General features: G+C 42.1%; 1 protein-coding gene across 1 annotated transcript in view; it reads right to left on the reverse strand.

Moving 5' to 3' along the window:
* ANKH (ANKH inorganic pyrophosphate transport regulator) overlaps positions 1-24,807 on the reverse strand; it is a 108,969-nt gene that overhangs the window by 10,852 nt on the left and 73,310 nt on the right. The window contains exons 4-8 of the mRNA XM_072853117.1: positions 23,953-24,036; positions 21,275-21,445; positions 20,530-20,664; positions 17,371-17,463; positions 13,453-13,548 (exon numbers count right to left, since the gene is read on the reverse strand). Coding sequence (XP_072709218.1) covers positions 13,453-13,548; positions 17,371-17,463; positions 20,530-20,664; positions 21,275-21,445; positions 23,953-24,036 — 579 coding nt within the window. The remainder of the gene's footprint in view (positions 1-13,452; positions 13,549-17,370; positions 17,464-20,529; positions 20,665-21,274; positions 21,446-23,952; positions 24,037-24,807) is intronic.

Consider the following 24,807-nt stretch of genomic DNA (forward strand, 5'->3'; position numbering starts at 1 on the left):
AAAACAACTCTCAGCAGATGTTTCCTATCATTTGTTGAACTTGCTATATTTGCAGAAGTATGGCTGTCCAAGAGAGGTGTTTTACCCTCAAAATATTGTTCTATGTACGTATTGAGGATTGCATCTTAACTAATTTAACCCATGCCTTGTTCATGACCTCTCTATGCCCGTTTACGCTACATGGTGCCCAGTGAGGGCAGAGGAAATCTACTTTACACCTTATTACAAATCTCAGCTTTGAATTGCACCTCAGATCTTCGGGATCACATGTGAGTTTAAGATGAAAATAACCAAGTGAAAAACTGGTTGCCTTTTGTGCTGGTTTTGGCTGGGGTAGAGTTAATTTTCTTCACAGGAGCTAGTATGGGGCTATGTTTTGGATTTGTGCTGGAAACAGTGTTGATAATACAGGGATGTTTTATTTATTGCTGAGCAGTGCTTACACAGAGTCAAGGCCTTTTCTGCTCCTCACCCCACCCCACCAGCGAGTAGGCTGGGGGTGCACAAGAAGTTGGGAGAGGACATGGCTGGGACAGCTGACCCCAGCTGACCAAAGGGCTATTCCATACCATATGGCGTCATGCTCAGCATATACAGCTGGGGGAAGGTTGGCCGGGGGGCCACTGCTTGGGTACTGGCTGGGCATTGGTCATTGGTGGTGAGCAATTGTTTTCATTTGCATCACTTGTCTTTTATTTCTCTCTGTTATTTTCCTTTTCATTACAATGTATTATTATTTTATTTTATTTCAATTATTAAACTGTTCTTATCTCAACCCACGAGTTTTCTCACTTTTACCCTTCCAGTTCTCTTCCCCCCCCATCCTGCTGGGGGTGGGGAGTGAGAGAGTGGCTGTGTGGTGCTTAGTTGCCAGTTGGAGTTAAACCACGACACCTTTAAAGACTCAGGGGGTTTTTTTTGTTAGTTTTTTTTTTTTAAACATACTGCTATAAATAATCATAAAGTTCTTTGGAAGCTGTGGAGAAATTGCTGGGCATGGAACAACAGCAGAGGCCAGCATCACTGGCTTGTTATGGAAGCTTGCTGCATACCACGGCCTGGCCCACACCAGAATGGGCCTGCAGAATCTTATGCTACCTTTGTTGTAAATCATGTCAAGAGCGGTCTTTGCACAGTTGTGGCAGTTTTGAGGAGTTTTTGATATACTGCTTTTAAGACCAAAAAAAAAAAAAAAAAAAAATTGATCAGCCCAAATGGAGGCATTGAACATTCCCGCAGTCAGACGCTCTGTTGGGATATCATGATGATGTGCTCACGTGTCCTGTAACTCTGAAGCGGGTAGAAAGTGGGTCCTTTTCTTGTGTGGGAAATGTAAGGTTTTCCAGACCAGAGTGGCCAAAGTCCCAGGGAACCTGCCCTGACCTCACAGCTGAGCCTGCTCTGAGCCAGAGGCTGGACCTGATGAACTCCTGAGGCCCTTCCAACCTGAACAATTCTGTGATCCTATGAAGCAAAAAGGATCTGTGTGCAGTAAAAATGTCAGACCACAGTCATATTTGAAAGTGGTTTATCATAATTCTGATGACTTGAATCACAAGGGCATTCTCTTATACCAATTATCCCTCAGGCGCATGCATGCAAGTCAGTATAGATTTCTCTGAACTTTGTGTTCTGCGAAGGGTGCTGTAAAGCTGAAACCAGCTGTCATAAAATTTCTCAGGCAGCAGGGGGAGCAAAAGAAACCAGAGCCTGCCTGCGGGAAAACTCCCGAACTTCACATCTTCTCCTGAAATAATTGGTTTCTACAGATGTAAGTCTCCCCACGCTTCCCCCAGTTTTCGTTATGGTCCCGAGTGATGGAGCCCAACATTCTTCAGAAACAAAGCTCGGTCCAGCAGGTGCACAATACACTGAGTCTCTGATAGCATTAACATGATGCCACATCTGCTTTCTCACCAACTGCTGCTGAAAATACTTAGGTGGTATTTTTCAGGCTGGGTTGGGTCACTAAGTTGTTTAAGATAGTCATTATATCTCCCCATTGAATTATGCTGCTTTATTTTTTACAGAAAGCAGGATATTCTACTGAGTACAGCCTCACTTTAAAAAAGCTTGAATAAACCAAAGCTGGCAGATTCCTAGGCGCTCTGTGAAAACTGTTGACTTCACAACTTAGCCATTTTCTTCTGTCCTGAGTTTTCTGCAGCCCTTGCTGCTTCCTATCGTGACTATGGAGTTTCAGTAGAAACATGCTGCAGTGACAGTTTTTGACCCTTCCTCTTCTGCTTGCTCCAGCCAGTCATGCAGAGTAGACCCTTTGTGTGAAACCTGAACAATCATGAAGGAGATATCAGTCTCCACCTCACTGGAGCAAACAGAAATGCTCTGTTCTGGGACAAAGGCTCAGTGCGGTACCACGGATGGGACAAGGCCCTCGTGAGGATTTTATAAAGTCAGCCTCTGGTGGTCCAGCATCTTCCTGAGCAGGCAGGAATACTTCCGCTCATGTCTGAAATAATTTTTACTGAAGTGGGAACTAAACCTGACCTTGAAAAGGTAAAAAGCTTGTTGAGCGATTGTCTGCCAATATCTCATTTTCCAATTGTTACTTTTGTGCCAGCAGCCTGAAGATAAAAAAACAATCTGGGAGTTCAGAGACAGGCAAAATCAAAGCAGTGAAAACAAACTCATCCACTGGATGGGTGGTATTATTCTAAAAGCTGTCCTTGGCATCCATATAATGTATGACAGTAAAGTATGAAGAATGTGGATTTAGTCTGAAATGTTAATGCTGTTTTTTTAATGTGAATATCCTAGACAGGACTTGTGAAATCTCCGTAATACAATGAGGCTGTAATGAAGCCATTGATTAAATAAGATTGGGGATTGTGGGGGAAATCTGTCCCTCTTTTTTATTTCCTTTCTTTGTATACTCACGACAGATAATGACACTGAACTCAGTCACCCAGGGAATTCCAGATACTGGCGCTGTTGGCAGCTGGGCTCGTGTCCTCTGAGAGGAACCAGTTTCTTGCTGCGACATTTCTTGCTGTGGATTTTACTGCCTCTCAGTCCTATCATCCCATGACTCTAATAAAGCCCAGTTATAACTTTTGATAATAAAGAAATGCAGAGATGTAAAATAAAGACAGCCAATAGAAGATAGGAAAAAATGAGTGAACCTTGAACACAAATCCAGTGGCCTCTGCAATGGCTTAAACTTTTGGCTGTTTCTTGACCTGTGACACTGAATGTCACAGGTATATACAGGGGCAGCAAAGCATGGTTCCTATGCATGTTTCCATTCATTCATTTTTAAACTTGGGAGGAAAAACTACATGGAAAGCTAAATAATGCTATACACTACTTTGGTTCTGAAGAAAATGCAGTTTGTACTGTTTCTTAAAGCCAATTGCTAGCCATGCCTAAGCTTATCTTCGTTATAAAAAGGTATTCCTGAAAGGAAGCAACAAATACCAGGAATGGAGGGATACACTGCAGTAGCTACTCTGAGTCTTCAGCACTACACAGGGGGGAATTAACTATTCTCACAAGCAGAAAAGGAGATATTCAGGGCAAATCTGTTGAGGAGAGCTGTAAACATGACCTTGGACAGGGGAGGATGAACTACTGCTTTAATCTGGATGAACTGGACAATGTACTATAAAGTATGATTGCCTTACATTTGGTGGAAGGGGAATGAGGATAGGGAGTATTAATCTACGATTTGATATTGTGTGATGCTTTGAAAATTTGCAATTATTATTCAAACTCTAAAGTTCCATAGTCAGACTTCCTTAAAAAACAAATTAAAAACCACACAAAAATCATAAAAACTTGGTCAGCTTTAGAAAACAACAAAGGCTTGCCCTAGTTAATGTAGTAACACAAGCCACTTTAAGAAAGGTGGCTCTTAAGTAATCTTCCATTTATAAATTCTAATGTAGTGGCTGGTAACTGATGTGCTGGAACTACAACGCTGCAAAACTCTAGCTCGTGTCCCTGGCCGTCTTTGTTAAAACACTAGCACTTCAAAAATTGAAAAGCATGATTGCCATCAGAAGTCATGTTACCTTTTTGATCCAGAATTGAAATTTTTGATTTCTACAGAGCCTGTGTAATGTTATCGTTTGAGCACATGAACACTGATAAACTCACAGATTTCACTGTTTACATGAAAGAAATAATCATGATGAATCCTGTTTTCCATGGTGTGGCTAAGCTGTTTCCTCTAGTAAGGTAGAAATACTACAGCAGCCAAATCCTCAAGATAGAAGAGATTAATAAGGTTTATAACTGGGTGTCATATTGCATTCCCCTTTTGCAGGAAAGATGTAGAGTATCTGAAAGGCCAAGGAAGTTAAAGTACGGCTTCTCCTTTTCAGACCCTGATGCTGTTCCCTCAACCATGAGTCACAAATTCATGAGAAAATGAGGCTTTGTTAACATCAGTCCATTTGTAACTACTTGTTCAGCTGCTGGGCTCTCCTGTACTGTCACTGCACAAAGACTAGATCTTTGGCTCTCTCTTTAGCATTAAATACTCTCATATTTCATCCCCCTGCCCCCTTTCCCAATTCCCAGCTTGGCCCTGGTGGGCCATCTTCTGAATGTCTGCTATTAGTCATCTATATGAGAGCTGAGATGGACAAGTGCGAAGGTTTCTGTACTACTTGCAGGTTAGGCGTAAAGCACAGAGAAGAACGCCTAAATTAAGGACCTCAGAAATCACCACTTTGTTCTGAAAATGCTTTCTTCAGCTTGTGAACTAAGAACCAGCATTAGCAGTCTGGAACATATATAGCTATCAATCAGAGTTGTAAGAGTTGTAATAACTGGGTGATTTTCTCAGGTAGCAACTCTCTCTCAATACACAGAGAACTGTGGCATCAGTCACAAGGAAAGAGAAACAGTATCCCTTGCTTTTTCTTGTTCCCCTTTCCAGCATCAGAATGACTTGAACCCATGGGGATGAGGCAGCAGATACTTGGATGAAGGTCTTTTAAGTGAGAGTGAAGGAGAAATAATGGAGTAAAATCCCTGATGGATATTCTCTTGCACTGGTCAGAATTTGCAAATCACTTTGCTCTACTCTATGCTGATCTTTACCAAATTTGATCAAGTGTGTACACGGAAACCTTCTCACTCTCTTTGCTAAAATGCATGAAGGTGAGGGCATAAATTCTAGTAGTCGTATGTTTTCTTGGTAGCTGACAGTCTAATACTGATTTCAGAGTAGTAGTGGTAACTGATCTTATTTTCTTTAGGAAAGGGGAAAAAATTAACTACGTTTTTGTGAAAGTATGTTCACATATACTGCTTGTGGTAAATTCTATTTTAAAATACTTTTTTGCACACCCTCTGGCTACAGTGAAGCTGCCTGAGGCATCTAAAAATTAAAGCTAATCTCCTGTGAGGTCCTGAATGCAATTTACCGTCTCTCAGCCTGGAAATAAGATCCTTCAGGTGTTTGGTCTCCAAAGATGGAAACCAAGCGAAGCGCACGATACTTTTGTAGGTATTGCAAGTCATTAAGTGCATTCACAGTGGCTAAACGTCAGCCTGCGTGGGACTCCAGAAACCAACCAGCTGACACGCAGCAAGAGATGCCTACTGCATGGAACTGCCATGCAGTTATATCACGCTATGGGCACTCCTCTTCTGCCTTCAAAAGGTTTCATCAGTGAAACAGGAACTTGTTCCTTGGTGTTTCTCAATATGCAAGCCTATTCATATTACCCTGAATGCAAGCTAAGGATGCCTAGTAGGACAGCAGTCAGTCTTGCTGCGGAGATGCAAAGAATTCTTTGCATAACTTCTGTCTGTTACCAACAATTGCTTTATGTCTTGTTGTTTAGCAGGACAGCATAGCTGAAAACATCAAATAAATCAGTGTCTTACGTAGGCAAGAGCTTTACTCAGGATGCGTTGTCATGTGGAAAATGAACTTATAGGTAAATGCAGAAAGTGATATGAAATGGCATTTTATTAAACCAGAGATTGAAAATTTGAGATCAAATGGGATTACTGAAAACTGGATAGTCTTTGGTGACCTTCATGGGAAAAATCAGCTGCAGGACTGATGGCTGGGAAATAAAAAGATTTGCTGAGTTCAACTGGAAATGAAACAACTATTGAGTAAAAAATGTTTGGTAGATGCATAGCATCAGAGTGGGAATATGTCAATAAACCAATGCTATTTCACTAATATACTGAGCTGGTATGAATATTCTGTCTTCGCTCATGTGGGCTCCAATTTTATCTGTCAGTGCCTACATTTCACTGCCTGGTGAAGCCTTGCTGATCAACAGGACAGGAGAGTCGGCAGATGGTATCCACTTGGCACTTGGCAGTTCCTAGTTTGGCATAACCAAATCCGAAGCAGAGCGCAAAAGCTTGGGCATCTGGGGTTGCCTTTTGAACAGACGAGGCCTCTCAGCCTGAATGAAACACAGATGCTTCTCTTCCACAGTGACTGGCTCTAGCTCTTACAGAATTAAGAAACATGTAGAAAGCAGCAACTACCGAGTCCTGTATTCTGTACTTTAATTCCTTCATGTAGGGAATTTTCCCTGCTACACTGGCTTCCTTGTTCTTGATCAGGGTTTTCTTCTTATCTCCTAGGTGCTTGATGATTAATTATAGAAGATAACCAAGCAGATGATGACTGGAAATTAGGCAAGTGATGGGCTGGCCTGCAGTGAACTGTTATCGAATGGGACAGAGACTTTCCTCCTCCCCTCTTCAGGCTGAAACTGAATTATCCCAACTCAGGGACCCAGCAAAAGAAACCCTGTGACTCTGGAGCCCTCTCTGCTGTTTTAAGACTGTGATGGGATCCCTCTATTGAATCTTGCAAGATCAGTTAAAGAGCCTACGGTCCCCAGCAGTCTGTCCCACTTTTCTGCCCACAGTTGGGGGAAAATAGGAGATCAACAGGCGAACATGTTAAATGCTGCAGCTTCAAACTTCTGAGCATTATAATATAATATAAAAACCCCCACTTATAATTATACATAACTACACTCTGCATATGATTATATACTTATCAGATACAAATTTATAATTGCATACACTATACGTTAATATATAAATGAATATAACTGCCAACCAATGGTAGCTTACGCTGCTGTGCTACAAGATGTAAGCACCGGAAAGCTGACACAATGCCTGCGTGCTGCTCTTCCTAAGGGGCTGGTAAGTTCCAGCAAATGAAAGAAACACACAGTTGCCAATAGTAACTCCTTAAACCACAGATGCTCATCAGCAGGAGCCCTGAGAAATCAATATGTGTTTTTTCCCCTGTCAAAAGAATAAGTTCAGATATGAATCTAAATACTACATTCTGTTTACAAAAAAATGTAGTATTTTATTACAGAATATAAAAAATGGCCTAATATATAATATAGAAAGTAATATTCTAAGTATTAGAAACATTTTAAAGCTATCATTAGACTCCTCAATTATGGACAAACCTGACTGTAAAGCAGGTGGCATTTTGACATGTATTGACGCACACATATTCAACTCTCAGGCCCAAACCGATAAGCCAGTAAACTGACCAGCTCTTTGCTCCTAAGTATATTAAATTTAAACTTTCACTGAGATAAAAATCTAATGCAGGTTACCTGGCATTTGAATTTGGTTACCACAACACAACCAATGCATATCAATTTGTTCAGCTTAAGTGCTGAGCCTTCACTTTAGTTGAAACTTCACGGCAATTTTTTTTTTTTTTTTTAAAAAAGGGATTTACAGTTTTTACTAGTTTGTCTGTGGTTTGTAACAAGTAAATCTGAAATTTGTAAGCTTTGCATAAACCACACGCATACACACGAGTGTAAATGTGAAAGCTTTCCCCCCACTCTATCTTTCAGTTTCCTTTTGGAATAGGAAGGAATGAAAAATCACAGGGCAAACTTGAACATCTGGATTTTGTTTCTTAAGCAGTGTCTGCTAATTAAATATAAGATAGCATTCTACACAATTAGCTTCTCTCCTTAATCAGTCTGTTTATTCATGAAAACTGCTACTTTCCCCATTTGTCCGTGTCCATTTAAAAAAAAAGCAAAGCAGCACTGAAATTCCTTTTATAATAGCACTGGTGCTATTATACTTGAAGCTGGAAAGAGCTTTGAGGTGTTTCTAATAGAACACGTTAAAACTGAGGAGTACTGTGCAGCTCTCCTGCTGTACATTAACTTGGTGACAGACGGATGAACGTGGCATGGTGCACACATGTCACCCTTGGCACCTTGAGCCTGTCTTATTGGTAAGGGAAAACCAGTTGTAATACGTAGAGCGCTCAAGAATATGAACGTACAACTGGCCACGTGCCTGGCTCACACTAGTTAACAGGAACCACGCAGCTAACAGGAGCTGGTGTTTGGAAATGCATCCCTAAAGCACTGTGGTCTGTCCCAGCTGAGGCTACCTGAAGAGGAAGCTGAACTGAATAGCGTAGTTCACTAACTATGGCTGTAAGAATGGATTGCTCCATCCCTGGTATAAACAAAGAAGTAAGTACAGACTATTCTGTGTCATTTTTAGTGATGGTGAGCTAGGGAGCTTTCACAGTGGTCTCTGAGAAACTGCTTTCTCTGATCAGCATCTTGTATGCTCCTCAAGCAGTGATCTTGCTTCAGCCACAGAGAGCCGGCCATGCTTTTACCCCAATGGCAGCGACTTAAACGAGGGTGCTTGCAGCTCTCATTAAGACATCACTTGCCTTCCAAGCCGACTCTGAGACATGAAGAGATGCCACCACTCCCAGTCCCCTCAGAGAGTTAAATGTCCCACTTTCCCCAGTGCTGCTTGCACGATCGATGGCCTGCTTTCAACTCAGGGCACGCAACTTCACTGACATGCGCAGGGTTTACACACAGACATGTGGGTGAGGGCATGGCTGCGACCACCACGTGGAGTGGGCAGCAGCAGGTGCAGCGAAGGAGCTTGTGCCCTCCCAAGGAGCCCTCTGCCCATCGCTTCCATATAGCAGGCATTAACTAACATGAAATCAGCCTGGAAAGCCTTGCAGCTCAGAGGCAGATGACCAAACGCTAATCACACGTCTGCCAGCAGCTAACATTAGCCAGGGAAAAGGATCTTAACTGACTGCAACTTCTGTGTCATCACAGAAGACTTAAGGAAGAGCTCGACTAGGAAATGGAGACAGAATTTAAAAAAAAAAAAAAAAAGGAAGGAAAGAAAGAGGAAGGTAATTTGGCAGTAGCTGTGCCCTACAGGCTGCCTTGGAAAACCTCTGAATTCTGCACTGTGGTGTCCGAGCTCAGAGACACTGCCACTATTCTAAGAAAAAACCCTTGCTGAAGTGCAGCCTATTTGCTGTTACTCCTGCTGGATAAGGCAGGGTTCCCTTGGGTAGCTCGGTCCTCGCACAGCCTGCCCCTCTATGCACACAGGCGAGGGAATGCTCTCCCCTGACAGAGCAAACCTTTGCTGCAATGGAGAAATGCAGTAATTCAGCACCCGGACAAATTATTTGGGGATTTCTGCACTGTACTGAGGCTGACACTTCCCACAACCAAAGGGACGTGTGCTACAAATGCACCAGTTTTCTGTCTTGGGAGTCTGTGTCTTCACTTAATTTTCAACTGTGCAATGATCTCAGGGCTGAATTGTAGGGTCACCTAAACAGGTCTAGCATTGAACCAAAATGTTTAGGTCTTCAAGAGCCTTATCTGGCAATGGCAGCAAGACTGGAGTTTGGAGCAGTATCTCTACTTACATCTAGAAAGAAGCATTTTTTCCTAAAGTGCCTAATGGCAATGAAGTAATAAATAATGGCAACCAGCCCTATGCACACTCTTTAAGCTGAGAGCAGATTACCAAGCATGCCTTATTTTCTAAAATCGGAACCAGTCCCTTAATTGTATGGGCAAAATTCTTCAGCTGAGTCCCTCCGCTCTGCTATATAAATTTTACATTCAGCTACATAGCCACAAAACAGGGCTGTTGGAAGGAGTCACTGCTTACTTACAACCAAAACCACATCAATATGACTAATCACATCAGCTCTCTTACATATTGGGAGTCTAATGGCTTCTAATTACAGCCTTGCAGCTTGTCTACAATTTTTTCACTAAGCTATACAACTAATTCCCATTTTTTGAAGAAGCAAATTTAATACCAGCCTGATGCTTCAAAGCCATGAGACAATACTTATGATCACATCCAGCAGAACATGTTTGCATGCTGCCCAGTCAGCCTGGGAAGGCTCAAGTGCAGCCTTTCAGATCCCATGAAGATTTAAAATAAAAACAAAGCTATGTTTCTTAACAGAACTTTTTTTACACTCTGACCCAATACTGCCACTGTCATCAAGGGTGAAAAAGTGCTTCTGCTGTAGTAGTAGGTTTACAGTACTTCTTGTGCAGGCATGACTGGTGGTCATGCCTGGTGGAAGGAGGTAGGCCATTTTTCTTCCAACTCTATGAAATAGCATGTCTTCAATGATTGGGAGGTTTCCCAGGGTTTTACACTGGGAGGGTACTTTCCTGCATGGTTGCTGCTCATACTAAAAGTTTCACTGTTACTTTTCCACTGGTTAATGGACTTCCTTTATCTTTCCATCTTCTGGAATCCTTCTACAGATCATCCACTGAAGAATGGATTCACATGGCACATCTAAGTATTTGACTTGTTTTGATCTCTTGGTCAGCCTCTGAGCCTGTTTCCCCATTTTTCCTCTGATCCCAAAGAACAAGTTACCAACAGCGATGCCACTAGTCTGGCTGCCATTCATTGCAGGAGAGCCCATCCAGAAAAACACAGCAATCACCGATAACCATGGGAGCTCAGCTACAGTGGCCATATGACCTGGTTGCAACAGAGGCAAATTTGAAGTCCAGTTCCTTAGAACCTGTGGCACATAATAACTTGAGTCATACTGACGTCTACCGAGCTTGTGCGCTGAAGCATTTGCAGGCTAAGGCCCTAGAACCAAACTGAGTCTTTAGAGCTCGTGTGTCTATTTTTCCGCTCTGTCCACTGACAAGCAATCCTAAGAATCTGTCACTAGCAGGCAAAAATAGAAACAGGACAGGAAAAGCCATGAACCTTCTTGTATTTCAGTGCAGACAACTCTCTCATGATGAGCTTATGAAAGAACTGCCCTTGAAAGTACTATGGAGAACTTTTGGAAAAAAAATCCTGCAAAGTGACAAAACAAAAGCCTACTGCAGTAATTAAAAATTACTCTGCAGAGGACGGTGACGGTAATGTGAGAAGCTCATGATCTATCAGAACTCGAGTAAGCTGATAAATGCCCAGAAGGCTTAAGAAAATAGTCAGTTCAGAGAAAGCTTTGAGACTGAAATAGTATTCTCAGAACAACTCATAAAGAGGAAAGCTTTCCCCTTCGTGGATCTCTAACAACACTGACAGACTTCAAGGGAGGCTCCACCTGTAGAGAATGTAACCTTGGCTTGGCACAGTACACAACAGAAAACCTCAAGTTGTGTGATGGTAGACAGCATGAGAGCCACGGAAAGCCTCCAGACAATGGCCAATTCAGTGGCCAATTTCCTACATGCTGTAGGAAATAAATACAAGTTAGAGCAAGAGCTGCTGGCCTCTAAGCCACATGAAAAAAGAGTTCAATCTTAAATCTAGGAAATGAATAGACAGAAGAGATGCCGCATTGGCTCATGCGATCCTGTTTTTGATAGTGGCCAGTTGTAGCTGTTTAGGGAAGAAGTATAGGAAACAAAGAGCAGAAGAAATCTCCTAATTCAGCTACTGATGCTTCATTTTCAACTGTGAAATCAGACAGAGAGTACTGTATCCCAGTTTCTCAGATTGGGACAAGTGGGTGGGGACGGTTACAAATACTGCAGGCTCGTGTACTGTAAGGTTTCCTTTGATGTAAATTATTTTCCCTTCATGCACAGGCCATGTGTGACTCGGTCAAAAGGCTCTACACTAAAAAGAAGGGGACAGAGAAATTATGTCAGCCCTCCGTTACTCAACAGTAAATTTGTGAATGTGGGAAGAAGAGAAGTTACAAAGCAGCCAGCTACCCCATGGAAGGTACGCAACACTGGGGATAAAGAGAAAACCTTCCTGGGATATCAAGAGATTCAATTTTAAGACTCTGAGTATCACATCCTAAAACAATTGCAGCATTTCCCCCTTACTTTCCTAGTGTGAGGAAGGAATTTTTCTTTGAGAAACTTCTTTTCTAGGTTCCTCTTGGCTTTTGTCCTGCTAGTGCAGGTACTGAGGAGAGGAGCTGTCTCGGCCCCGAGGGCACTGCCAGCCCTGACCGTCCCTGCCCAGCCCTTGGGGCTCCCCCCACCCTGCCCCATGGCCCAGGACCCCGTGTCAGCCCCCCAGGGCCATCAGCCCCTGCCCCAGCAACACTGCAGCAGGGCCGGTCTCCAGCTCCTCACAGCCCTGCCCTGCCCAGCCATGGGCCCCGCCGAGCCGGGCCCACCTGTGGGCCCATGTTCCAGCCCGGCCTTGCCCGTCCCCAGGGAGGTGCCTGATGCCCAGGGCTGGGGCTGCCCTGGTGCCCCCCAGCTGCCCTGCTCCTGGCTGGGGCTGGGATGGGCCCTGGCTGCCAGGCCCTGCCATGACTGACCCTGGCAGTCCTGGCGCCTGGCAGTGCCCTGACAGGAGCCAGCCCAGGACTCCTTAGGACACTCTGCATGGATCACAAACCTGCTAGTGACTGTCACGGACAGAGATATGGTGAGTTTTCTTCCACAACTCCCTGTTTGTTGCTAAAAAGACTTGTGCAGAAACGGTTTTCTTGGGGCAGATGCACTGTACGTATGTGTGCAAGCTGGTTGTTCTGAAATGCTGCAGGCTCAGCAAAATTTCTCCGTGAATGTCAGCCCCTTACAATGCTTCCCAGCACAGACAAGGCTTTAGATCCTTTTGTCAGTGTCAGCACCATCTCTGAGATTGCCCTTTTTAGTTCATTTTGAGAGCAAACAAAACCAACGTGCATGAAAGTACCCCAAGCATGGAAGACCAGTGCCATGTGAGGCGTCAGGGAACAGCTACTGCAGTTTCGACACGTGCTGCCTTTCCCACCGTTCACAGTAAATGATGCCCAGGGACAGGCTGCCATCCCACTGCACATGAGACAAATACGGTTTTTCATTTTCCTGACACGCTGGTTACCAGAAGTTTTGTTCATTAAAAAAAAGAGAAAAAAGAAAAGTAGATCTCTGGTATCTCATGGTATCTATTATCATGTGGAGGCTGACTTGAAATGAAAAGTAGTGAGAAGAATTAAATAAAATAACTCTAGCCCGTAAGATATCTAGCCTAAGTTAATGGCAGCTGATTTTCTTAGTACTCCAGTACTATGGTCACACTCTCTCCTCCAGATAAAAGCAACAGAGCTTCATAAGAAAAGACAACTCACCTTTCCTGAACTGCTAGTGCTTTTAGCATTAGGTAGAGGAGATAATTTTCTGGTTGAGATGAAAGCCAGAGAGTTGAACAAAGGTTTCTTACCGTTAAGGACAATGCCATGCAAACAAAAGTGAACTTCTTGATATGTGTTGCTGTTACGGTGCTGTTGGTGTTCACCAATTTATTGCTGGGGTTATTCTAGGGTGAGAGAAAGAGATAATGAGCATTAGCTTGGCTCCAGACTAGTGGGAGGCTGACGGCACCAGGGTCACGTGTTGGACCTGACTGTCTCTGCGCATGCTTGTCTGTCTTTGCTTGTTTGCTTTTTAACCTACAGCTTTCTGAGTACTTTGTACCACCACAAAATATTTGCCACTTAAACCGACAGCAACTGCTCCTGTGGTCACTAAGGGCTGAGTAATCTCTCTATTTTTCTAAGGAATAAGTCCTATTTAACAAATTCAGCTTTGAAAAAGGGTGGTAGCTCTTTCTAAGGAAACTCCACATGATTTTTTTTTACCTTAGTTTAACATTTGTAGCATGTTTTCACAGGAAAAATAGGATTCCATTCCTTTTTACCACAGAGTGGTACCAAATCCATATGCCAATGCAAGCACCCTTACTGATCCAATTAGACAAGTAAGTAATATAAACAAAGCTCCTGGAACAGCTGTCTCTGTTAATGCAGTTTAATGAACAGAACATAATTAGGACTATTAGATGTTCCACCTTGAACATGGGCTCTGTACTCACATAGCAGCAAAGTTTTATTTAAAACAACAACAAAAGCCCTCTTCCAAATGTCTAATATAGCAAATGAAGCTGAAGGCTTAAAATTGCCCTCAGGGAACACATAAAAACAAACTAAATGGTCTGTGAAAGGAGAGCATGGGATATCAAAAGCAGGGCACCATTAGGAGCCCTGTAGCAATAGGCTCTTGGGTCATCTATTGCATTTACCCTGGGGCTGTTTGAGATACACAAGTATGTGCCCACACTGATAAAACCTGTACCATGATATGTAGTACAACATTTATTCATCCTTGACGTAACTCAGGTAGAACAGCAGTTTCTGTCACATGGTCAGCCTCCTTTACTGAAGATACTCGTAAGAGAAATAGGAACTCATGCAAATACATCTCGGAAACAGACAAGCCGAACGTGAGCTCTGTGAAGGGTACACCATTTCACACGCATTCAAGTAGTGATGGAACTTTGCAGTTTAAAGCTTTCGTGGTGATCAGTGCAGCGATGGCAACTGGACAGCCCCACGCTCCTGCCTAAATATCTGCTTGGAAGTTTGGCTGCATGTAGGCAACTCAGACCCTAAAGCACGAAGCTACTCCCACATCTGCCCTTTTTGGGAACAGGTTATGAAAACTCTCTGTAAACATTTTTTTCATGCATCTATTCTTATTTCTTGTGTTTCTGAATAAATACTTTGTTACTGTTAGTTTTTATATATGTGAGGAAATGCCTTCCTTACATCGCTCACCAGTTTTTGAACGAACTCTGCTGCATGGCTCAACTTTCTAACAAGGCTAAAATAACAGAGAGGAAGGAAAGCACGCCCAAATCCAGCCATCCAAAATGGCTGTGAAGAAAAAGGATTCTCGTTTGTTCCTACCTTGCTGCTGCTAACTCTGCCCTTGCTCTACTCCGCCCTTTGCTCTAACTCTTGACCATGTACTCGTTATTCCTATCTCTTCCACCCACACTATTCAGTTCTTGGATCAAAACACTATGCAGATTATGGAGCAAAAAGAGTATCCATTCCCATCTATTAATCAGATAAATAGTGTTCACAAGTCCTCTGACAGTCGGTGTTGTTGCTCTGAATCAGATGGCACAGTCCATTAAGAGTAATGGCATTATCACCATATAAAACAGCAAACAGAGCACAGAACTAGGATATGCCTGTTTTCTTTCAGAAAATTAGCAGTAACTCTTAACCTGAGTGTAACTGCTAGTCCATGAGGTTGCTCTGGACACAGAGTCTCATAAAAGACTGCAGCAGGACCCTGCATATCTCTTACAAACACGAACAGAGGTAACGATTTCCCTGTGGAGACAAGAATCTGACTTCTCCAGTAGAGCCACTGAAGAGGGGCATACTACCTGGATCCCAAATCACATCAGTCAGTTAAGGCAACGCAGTGTGCTTCTGATGGCCATCAGCATTGCCAGCTTTCTGAGTAACTGACAAATGAAAATGGGAGTTTGCGTGCTTGCAAACTGTTTCAGCATCTGAAAATCACAATGGAGGCTTTACAGAGTCCGGAAATAAAAACTGCTTCTGAGAAAGCCTTAGCTTAAGGAAACAAAGCTTCTGAAAGGCATGGTGACACGCGAATGACGTGTGACTGAGGGCAAAGCAATTCTCACAGCAATCTAAAAAACCCACTGTGAGTTCCTGGTCTGGTATTTATTGTCTGAAAGGTATGGTGGAGGCATTTGCACACATGGTTGCCAGGATGAGATAAGTCTTTATACTGCTGCTACCTCAGCACATTTTATGCCAAATTGCTCTTAAAACATGCAATTAAAATCCCTATTATATACTTTTTTGGCAATTAGATAAACTGTACCTATCTGTGCCTTACCCTAGCTTTTTCTTCCTCACATTTGTTCCCCAAGAGCTCTATGAGAAGCCTTTTAACTGAAATAAACAAACAGACAAATCATGGTCTAATCCTGTCACCTCTAAAGTTGTCAGCACATCTTCCACCAGCTAAATGAGACCTGAATTTAGGAGTCTTAATTGCTGTTAATTTTGCCTGGCAATAGTGCATCTGATTGTGGCTTGTAACAGATGAGGTTAGCAGCCCCTGTGTTTCCTGTCCCAAACTGGTTTTATTTGCAGTTTATTGGTTTTGCATCTGCAGTTCTTTTTCAGCAGCATGACCTTTGAGAAAGCCTGCATGTTGTATTTTATCTGACAGGTCAATTTAGCTGTACACAGGCAGGGTAGGAAGTTATGACTGATTTGACTTTTCTTTGGTTTGTTTTTAAATTCTCCTTGGAAATATGGTGGATCATATCAAACAGGGCTTGCTTCAGTTAAGGACATCCCTGAGCAAGCAAACGTTTTTTTCATCACTATTTGGAACCAGAAAGTTCAGTTACTAATTGGAAAATAAAGGGAAGGAGAGGATCTGGCATTTGAATTAGAGTGTCACAGGACACGACTGTTCTTTGCACAACATATGGGCTAGTGAGTACCAGTTCTAGAACAGAGCAAAAAAAGAGTCAAAACAAAATTCATTTTGCTTATATATTTACTCTGTGCTCAGTTCCAGGAGCTGTCCTTGGATTCTTACATAATTACATGATTTGCCAACAAAAATCTTCATAGTCTTGGTCAGCTAAGTCAGTACTACTAAAATAATGTATGTTATCTGTGTTACTGTCAGTCTGTGAAACAACTTTTGTTAAATACTAACATAAGCAAATGAACCTGAACCCATTTGAGAAATACCACAGAATCTGGAGCAAAGACGTGAGCTTGCTCACTCACTGATGGACGCTTTGTGAGAAATCACTTCATTAGCTAAATAGCTACATCATAGCTCGTAAGTGAGGACTTCTTTTAATCCTTAAAAATACAGCACCTATCTATTAAAAAGGTAGCTTAATACCTTGTAACACAGAGCTAAGGTTAAAATCATAAATCAGACAACAGCTTGAAGCCACCAAAACCCAATTCATTTTAACTGGGATTTTAAGAAAACCTTATCAGTGGGACAAGGAACAATAGGCAGCAAAAGTAAAGAGGAGCAAGACAATAGATGGTCATTAATACAGTCCTATTTAATCTTTGGTTGGTTTATTTTTTAAAGAATCTGTTAAACTTGATTATGGAGCCATGACCTAATTTTCTTCATATTTGTTTGGCAGAAATTCCTCTGACATCACTGAAGCCACCCCTAAATTAAAACACTGTAAGAGGCAGAAAGAAGAGGACCACGCATGTGAAACCACATGAAAGGTATTTAATACACCCCTAACATGGGCACTCACCTTGTCAAAAGCAGGGTACACTGCTCTGATCTCTGTCAGCCAGCCATACGGCATGTGTCCCACAGGATATGTAGCTGTCAGAATCGCCACCGCCTATGAAAAGAGACAGGGAAACATGAACTTCAAATCTTTGAACCGAACAGTTAAACTAGCATAGGGTGCCATTTCCCCCCAATATCACCACATTGACCTTGACACAGTGAGAAACCAGGCAGGTGACTGGAAGCTCTTAGTTTCAGGAAGACCGTCAGAGTGGCCATCATTTGGCCCAGCGTTTTAAGCTTACGAAATCTTTCGTGCCATGAAGCTACATTACTCAGCTTCTTCATTTCACCATCACTCTGATACTTTGGGATAATAGTTAACTTGAGCTGGTGCGTGCCCCTCAGCCAGGCAAGTACCTCCCTCCTGCATTGCTTCTGAGTTATTTTACCTACAGATACCCGAGTAGCAGAATGCCTTGCAGCTCACGGTAGCTTTGGATCATATTTCATAATTTTAACTTATATACATTTTACTTGGTTATTCGTAAGTAAAACAGTTTTAAGTAAGACAGACTACAAAACAGTAGGCCTCAGTGGCTCAGTCAACCAAAGTGACTGACTTTGGACATCAAACTGACTGCTCTGGGGCAGGAGGCACTTACGAGACAAAAAAAAACCTCCCCACTTTGGTGCTCATCAATGAAAAACAGACAAAAATAATTCCAGATTACCATTTTTATAATAAGAAACAACTCACTGCCTGCCATTTAAAACTAGGCCCTTCTGCACTTTCACAAGTACAGTCCAAGAGGTACATCAAAGACATAACCTCCCCCTACATATTAATGTATGAAAGATTTTGCTGATGTTTCTGATTTCTGAAGAAGTCCAAATACATGTACGTCATGTCTTTCACGTAGGAAGGGTGTTTAGGGAGCTCTTCCTGCAGCTGCTTGGAAATCTACCATCACCCCAAGTTTTCTAGTCCTCAGAGCCAAAGTGTGCATCTGTACTGAGAACTGCCTGACTCTCTCAATTCCAGAAATCGAAGTGTTTGACCGCCTTTTGTCTGCACGTTCTGATCTGTTACAATCTGCCTAAATTCAGCTTCATTTTAGATCTGGAAATGGTAGCTTTAAGAAAGACCTTTTTTAACTACTGCTGCCTCTGTCTCACTCCTAAACTTTTGATGTACATTTTCTTGGTTACCTGAGCCCATTTCCCCATTATAAATGTAATTGCTATCCTTGCTTGGTGAAAAGATCTATACAAACACAGGACCATGTAGCAAGCTAATTTGTTCCCTGTGCTGTTTAAAAAGAGGGGGGAAAGTAGTGATATCCACAAAGAGGAAGAGAGTGGGATTGATTCTTCCCTGCTAATAATAGCTTTAATAATGTTTAATGTACCTTGAAAAAGTAATTGGTTCAAAGAAAACAAATAGGAATTTTAAGGCAGTACTTTTTTAATTGCAGCCCTCCCCCATTATTGTATTTTCAGCAGAATTTCCATCTGTATGAAACCTAACTAGATTAAATCAAATAAGGAATATAAAAGATATTTTGCTTATTTTTATGATGAAGTCCAAAAAGACTGCAAAGACACTGTATCTGTTAAAGAAAACAATATTTCACTACCACATTTTATATGCTAGATTCCACTTGGATTAAATTATTGAAGTTTTTAGCAGTGATGTTTCTTCCAGTATTTTTCCTCAATTGGTGGGATCCCAAAATATGTGCATGAAAGCTTTCCTAAATGGCTAAAACCTGTGTGTGACAGGTGAAAAAGTCCCCCATCAAAGCTAACACCAAAAAAGGGACCCTAATCACCATAACTGTGCTGGCAGTCCGAACAGAAGCAGTGGGAGTTGGCCAATGCAAGTGCGCTCGCTGTCCTCATGAATGTGCTACAGCCTTAGTCCTTCACAGGGACATCCTGCCCACACTGCAAGTTACTGATATTATTGAACAGGGGACCTATAAAACTCCTGTGTATACTGATGCTCCAAACACTGATGTTATGTGTGTTGCCAGCACCTGCTTTTTCAGAGGCAATTATTTCAGAAATCAGAGAAAGTTGAAATGTGACCATTACTGTTAGTGTAAAAAGGGCAGCAAACCACCAGCTATGACATGTATTTGGAGTCATCCTAACAGCAACAAAATGCAATTGGCTAGTCATGAAATGTGATGCATCTAAAATCAAAAGTCACCAAGAAATGCAAAACTGATCTCTGCTAACCCGCTCTGGCTCCCCTTGTACTGAGACTGCTATTAACGCATAGACTGATCCCTGATTTAGAGATGTAAAAGCGTTACATTTCCTAAATTCTCTCTCCACAGCTGTTTATTTGCAGTCACTGGCAACTCCCGGGCAAGTGAAATACACAGTATCATGTATGATAAATTAGCAGTGCTGAGAGAACGTTTGTTAGGCATCAGCTGTTTGAATTTTCTTTTCCATTTAGTATCTTACAGCTTTGTTTCTCCTATAGAAAAAACATGAGAGATTTGCTAATGACTACATGGATCTAGATATCCTCCCACTGAAATTGGCAGCAAAGGTCCCCCAGACTTCTTAAGGAATAGGTCCATTGGTGAGCATTGGTGAAGGATCTGCATTACAAACAGAAGCCCAGCTCCCATAAGCTGTAGGAGACTATTGGAGTAACCTGAAATTCCTCAAGAGAAACAGGGTGCCTTTCATATCCCAACCAGAAGACAGACTTTTTTTATGTATGTGCTTCTTTATGTCTCTACCCTATTCTGTGGGATGCACTGACTGCTAATAGTAGTTTCACATCTGTTTGCACAGCCATAAATATACATGACAGGAAAGAGTGGAACATGGGACTACTGACGACTGTCCTAAAATCTCTGTGATCTGAATGCTCCAGAGCATATGTACCTATATGTACAGCATGAAAACCTGGGATGCTGGAACTGTTCAGTGAAAAAATTCTACTGGTCTTGTTGAGGGGGAGGTCCCACTAGGCCTGGCAGAAATGCTCATGGTAACAATCCAAGCAGTCTTCTTTTCAAGGATAAAGAGAGCACTAAATAGAAATGTACGTAGGACAATTTTTTCTTGTCAGCATGGCTGAGAAGAGAAACACAGAGGTAACTCCATGTAAATGATTGTTTGCAGTAATGAAGAGCACTGACTTTCTTACCTCTGTGGCTGCAGAACTGCCACCTAGGTCCCGGGAGACAAAAAGGTTGACAATGGGCCTACTTATTCGCTGAGTTGCCAAAATTAATGCCAAAGGCCACCAGAAACTCAGCATCTTCCTTATTGTAGCCTCTCCCTGCAACACATAGGAAAAAATAAAAAAAAAAGAAGTGGGTTTGGAAAAAAACATGCAGAACTGAACCAAAAGCACAGAGAAAGGATTTTTGCTTTCCTACCCATTGTCAGTTTGGTACACTAATTTCAATAGTTTTTAATATGAGGAGCCTAAAATATTTTCACTCACATTAGTAATACTGATTCAAAAGAAGCTGTGTCATGGATCTCAATAAATAATGCATGAAGTATCTATATCTGCATAATTTGTTCTGGCTACCAGACAAAGATATGTGAAAACCAATATGACATTCAAAGAAAAAGAGGAATTTTGAGACCTTCTTCCCTGTGAAATAAGGTGTCCACTTAGTTTATGTTGTGCTGTCTTACAGCTCAGTACAGAGCTCAGTACGGAGGTGCTCAGTAGACAGCACATCCACACCATGGGAAGAATAGCCTCATGTGCACTGTTGCCAGAACAGTTTCTACCACGCCTCTTTAAGTGAAAATGTTTTTTCCTGGAGGACGGAGAGAGGAGGCCCTTCATGCAAAGTGGTTTAATACAGTATTATAACACAAAAAGCAAGTTTAAAATTATTGCATTTGAAAAAGCACAAAGTATTAAGACATACCCCCATTTCAGGCCCACTTCTGTCAGGAATGACATCATGTATGTTCCTGTAGTATCCGAGGCATAACGTGGTACATCGGACAAGTGCTCCCATGTATAAGGACAAGATTGGGATTAAGAGAGGCTCCCTGCACTCCAAGTGACTGTGAAGCAAAATGGCTACAAAAACAACCTGCAGGGCAAACAAATACATGATTAGTAATTTGTCTGTGTGTTTCTTTAGGGCCAACATATCTCCTGTCTGACTCCAACCTGGTCCATCTGAACCAACAACCATGTGTGACTACAGTATCGATCTGACTTCGAACTTGTGGCATTTGAAACTTTAGTCAGGACCCCCCCCTGCATTTGGTCATACAAATGAGAAGAACAAGAGTTAACATCATACAGAAGCTCTGTTAAACAGTACGTGAAGGTATGGGCAGGTGCCATAAATAGGAGAAAGTTAGCATGAAAGTCTGGCAAGGTCTGGCAGCAAGCATGTGGCTGAGTGTCACCCTTCCCAGAAGAATGTGCTATTCTGATATACGCTGAGGCTGGAGACATGCTTCTAGGGTCAGCTTCTAAGCCCTACTTTTTTTTTCAGGGGGCAGAGGGGGCACAGTGGCAATTAAAAAGCCAGTTGTTTTTAAGTATTCACTTCAGCATTTAGAAGCAGGAAGTCTTCTGTCATACTAATTTTCTACTTTTTTGAGTGAAATTTCAGTATTTCATCATTCTCTCTTCAGCTATCTGAGTGCCACATTGATGTAAATGAAATGGAAACTTTTGAGCTAATGAACAGCTCATAATTCAGTCTTGTGAGATTAAATGCTCAAACCAGAAAATGCAAAGGAATTGACTAATATGATATTATCCTCTTCATTAAGTACAGAGCTGATGGTGTGCCTGGTAAATTCCAACTGTCTCTGGATGGGCGGCACAACTGGAAAGCCAATTGTGTTAGGTGCTGTGAACAGCAGAATCAAGGACAACCCTGCTGGGACATGCTGGCATTCAAGTGAATTACAAGAAATACAAAACACATTGTTCACGGGCAGGTTCTCTCCTTCATTGCTAGAGCTCAAGAAATACTTAAGAAAAATCACATTATGCAAATGTTTATTAGGCTGTTTATGAGGGTTTGCAAAACTGCTCTTTTGAACCCTACAAAAGAATTATTTTTCAGTAAACAGAAGCAAAGTCAGTCACAAAAAGTGTGTATATGAAGCTACCCAAGGATAATTCTCTACTGCCTGTGCACCTATTGCTTGTATAGGGAGCAGATGTAGGTGTAGAGAGTTCTGGGGTATGGAGTCACAACTTTTTGTCTTCTGGATTTGCTCTTGCTCTGTGCAGTATTTTGTTGAGAGAAGATGACAGGTGTCTTATTCTTCACAACCCTGGCACCCCACTCACCAACCATTGTGGAAAGGGCATGTGTACCATGGCCAAAATAAGAATTTGTTTCTTTATTTAGCTGTATATGACCCAACATGCATCTAGGGTCAGCAAACTTTGTAGGTCACATCAGAATGAGAGCAGATCCTGAGGGTTAAGGTCATTTACAGTAATTGGTATTATCTTCAGGGATTTAGTGCAGTACTGTAGAGGGGCAGACCTGCCAAATATAGAATAGTAGCTGACTGAATAATGGTTCAACCTGGTTTATGGTTTGCTCATATTTAGTGGGAGGAAAATGCTATAGAAAATTGAACTAAGTGCTGTTGACTTCATATTTCCTTTGATGTTGTACTGTTATTATCCTCTTTCCTACCCAGTCATTACACCCTTCAGCAAGTAATGGGGCAGTACAGCATCTGTTTTACAGGTGCTGGGACGCTCCATTTCATAACATTTTTATATATGCTTTAAAAAAAGGGCTGTATATTGGTTCTCAAATGCTACAACACTGGCCATCAGCAATGTGTATTAATTTTGCTTTTTAAGTGTGTCTAGTACAAAGCAACTAGACATAGTTAACACCTCCCTCGCAAATGAAAGTTCAAACAACATTTGGTCTTCTCTGCATCACCTAGGGACTATCACCACAGATCCTTTCTGCTGCAGTTCTGAGCCTTCACCTTTTGGACCAGTAACAAGAACAGTGCCATACTGGTACTCAGAAGATGGCTTACACTACTGCATTTTGCTGGATTAGACAGCGTGTGCAAAACCGACAGGTGAACTGGAGAATGAAGCCTTCACTTCCCCACCTACAAGCCCCACTCAGGATTTGAGTGCAACTGTGCAAAGCGTGGGGGAGAATGCACAGGGGAGAGAAAGGTCTCTTTCAAAGCATTCCATCAGCCTCAGGATTGGTAGCAGGCATCGGTCTCTTTGCCTGACCTTTCTTTTTCCCAGATGTACGCATGTATAACTTGTTTCTCAGCCATTCTGAAACAGGGTTGTGGAGGTGCTGGAAGACATGGCCTTAGCCCAAACAATCCTGGTTCCCTTCTCCTGACATTGGTTTGGGACTGACTTGATCCAGTCAAGTGAGACCAGCCTAAACCATAACTGTCAGCAAACAGCCTCCACATGACAGGAAAACAGCCAGAGAACAGCACACAAGATTACTTTCTCTGGTGTGTTGTTCATGGTAGAGAAAAGGCAGTCTCTGTACAAGAGAGTTCCTGCTTAGGAAAGCATCTAGTCCGTAACACAACAGAAACAGTGACTGCGAAGAGGAGTCATTACCTGAGCTATGACATCTGAGATGGAGGCACATCCCACTAGGAAACTGTACTTGTGTTTCAGCAGAATCCCAGCATGGGTCCATGCCTGAAAAAAGGCAGAGAAGAGTTTGGGAAGTGATTATGATATTTGTGAATGATTTCAGGTCCCAGAATGCTGTTTTCTGGTTGTTACATTGTACACAAACAACTTATAAAGCTCTTTTCCACCAGCAGTAGCTGGTGTGAACCTGGGCAAATGTTAAGCCAGTAATGCAGAGAAAACACTGCTGCATTCAGTTCCTCATTGCCAGGGCTGACAGGGAGAATGGGAATAATTTTATAGCCTGTATATAAATTTCTGAGCAGATCTAATAAGAAACTGCCCCTTTTCATATAACAGATGCTGCACAGGATGGATTATCATACTAAATAATCCAAGGGAAAAAATGTTTATTCTTATTCACCAGCTGGATGCATCTCTGACGTGTAATATTCATTGGCACACTCAGTTATATTGAGTCCTGTCTGGAAGAGAAAACTTAATGATCCAACTTCTTTTGATTGTCAGCTACTGTTTCAAGCAGACAAAGTGGTAGAGAAAGTGGTGGAGGCATGCCATGAGAAGGTTATCCTTTACCAGTTTTACACACAAGTAGAGGCATTAAAGAGAGCTGCCATATTTTTATGTTGTGCGGGCCACAAGCAGTAAGCCTGGTGATCCAGGAAGCAGCAGCCCACCCCATATGTGGCTCTCTTGCCCAAGCATTTGAGATATACTGGACTTAGCTGTGCTTGCAAAAAGTGATGGTAAGAAATATCTTTTCAACAAATTTGCTTTGAGAAAATATTGACGTTATTCCTTGTGAGCTCTGCAAGT

The sequence above is a fragment of the Ciconia boyciana genome, chromosome 2, assembly GCF_034638445.1.
Source record: "Ciconia boyciana chromosome 2, ASM3463844v1, whole genome shotgun sequence".
Taxonomy (NCBI): Eukaryota; Metazoa; Chordata; class Aves; order Ciconiiformes; family Ciconiidae; genus Ciconia; species Ciconia boyciana.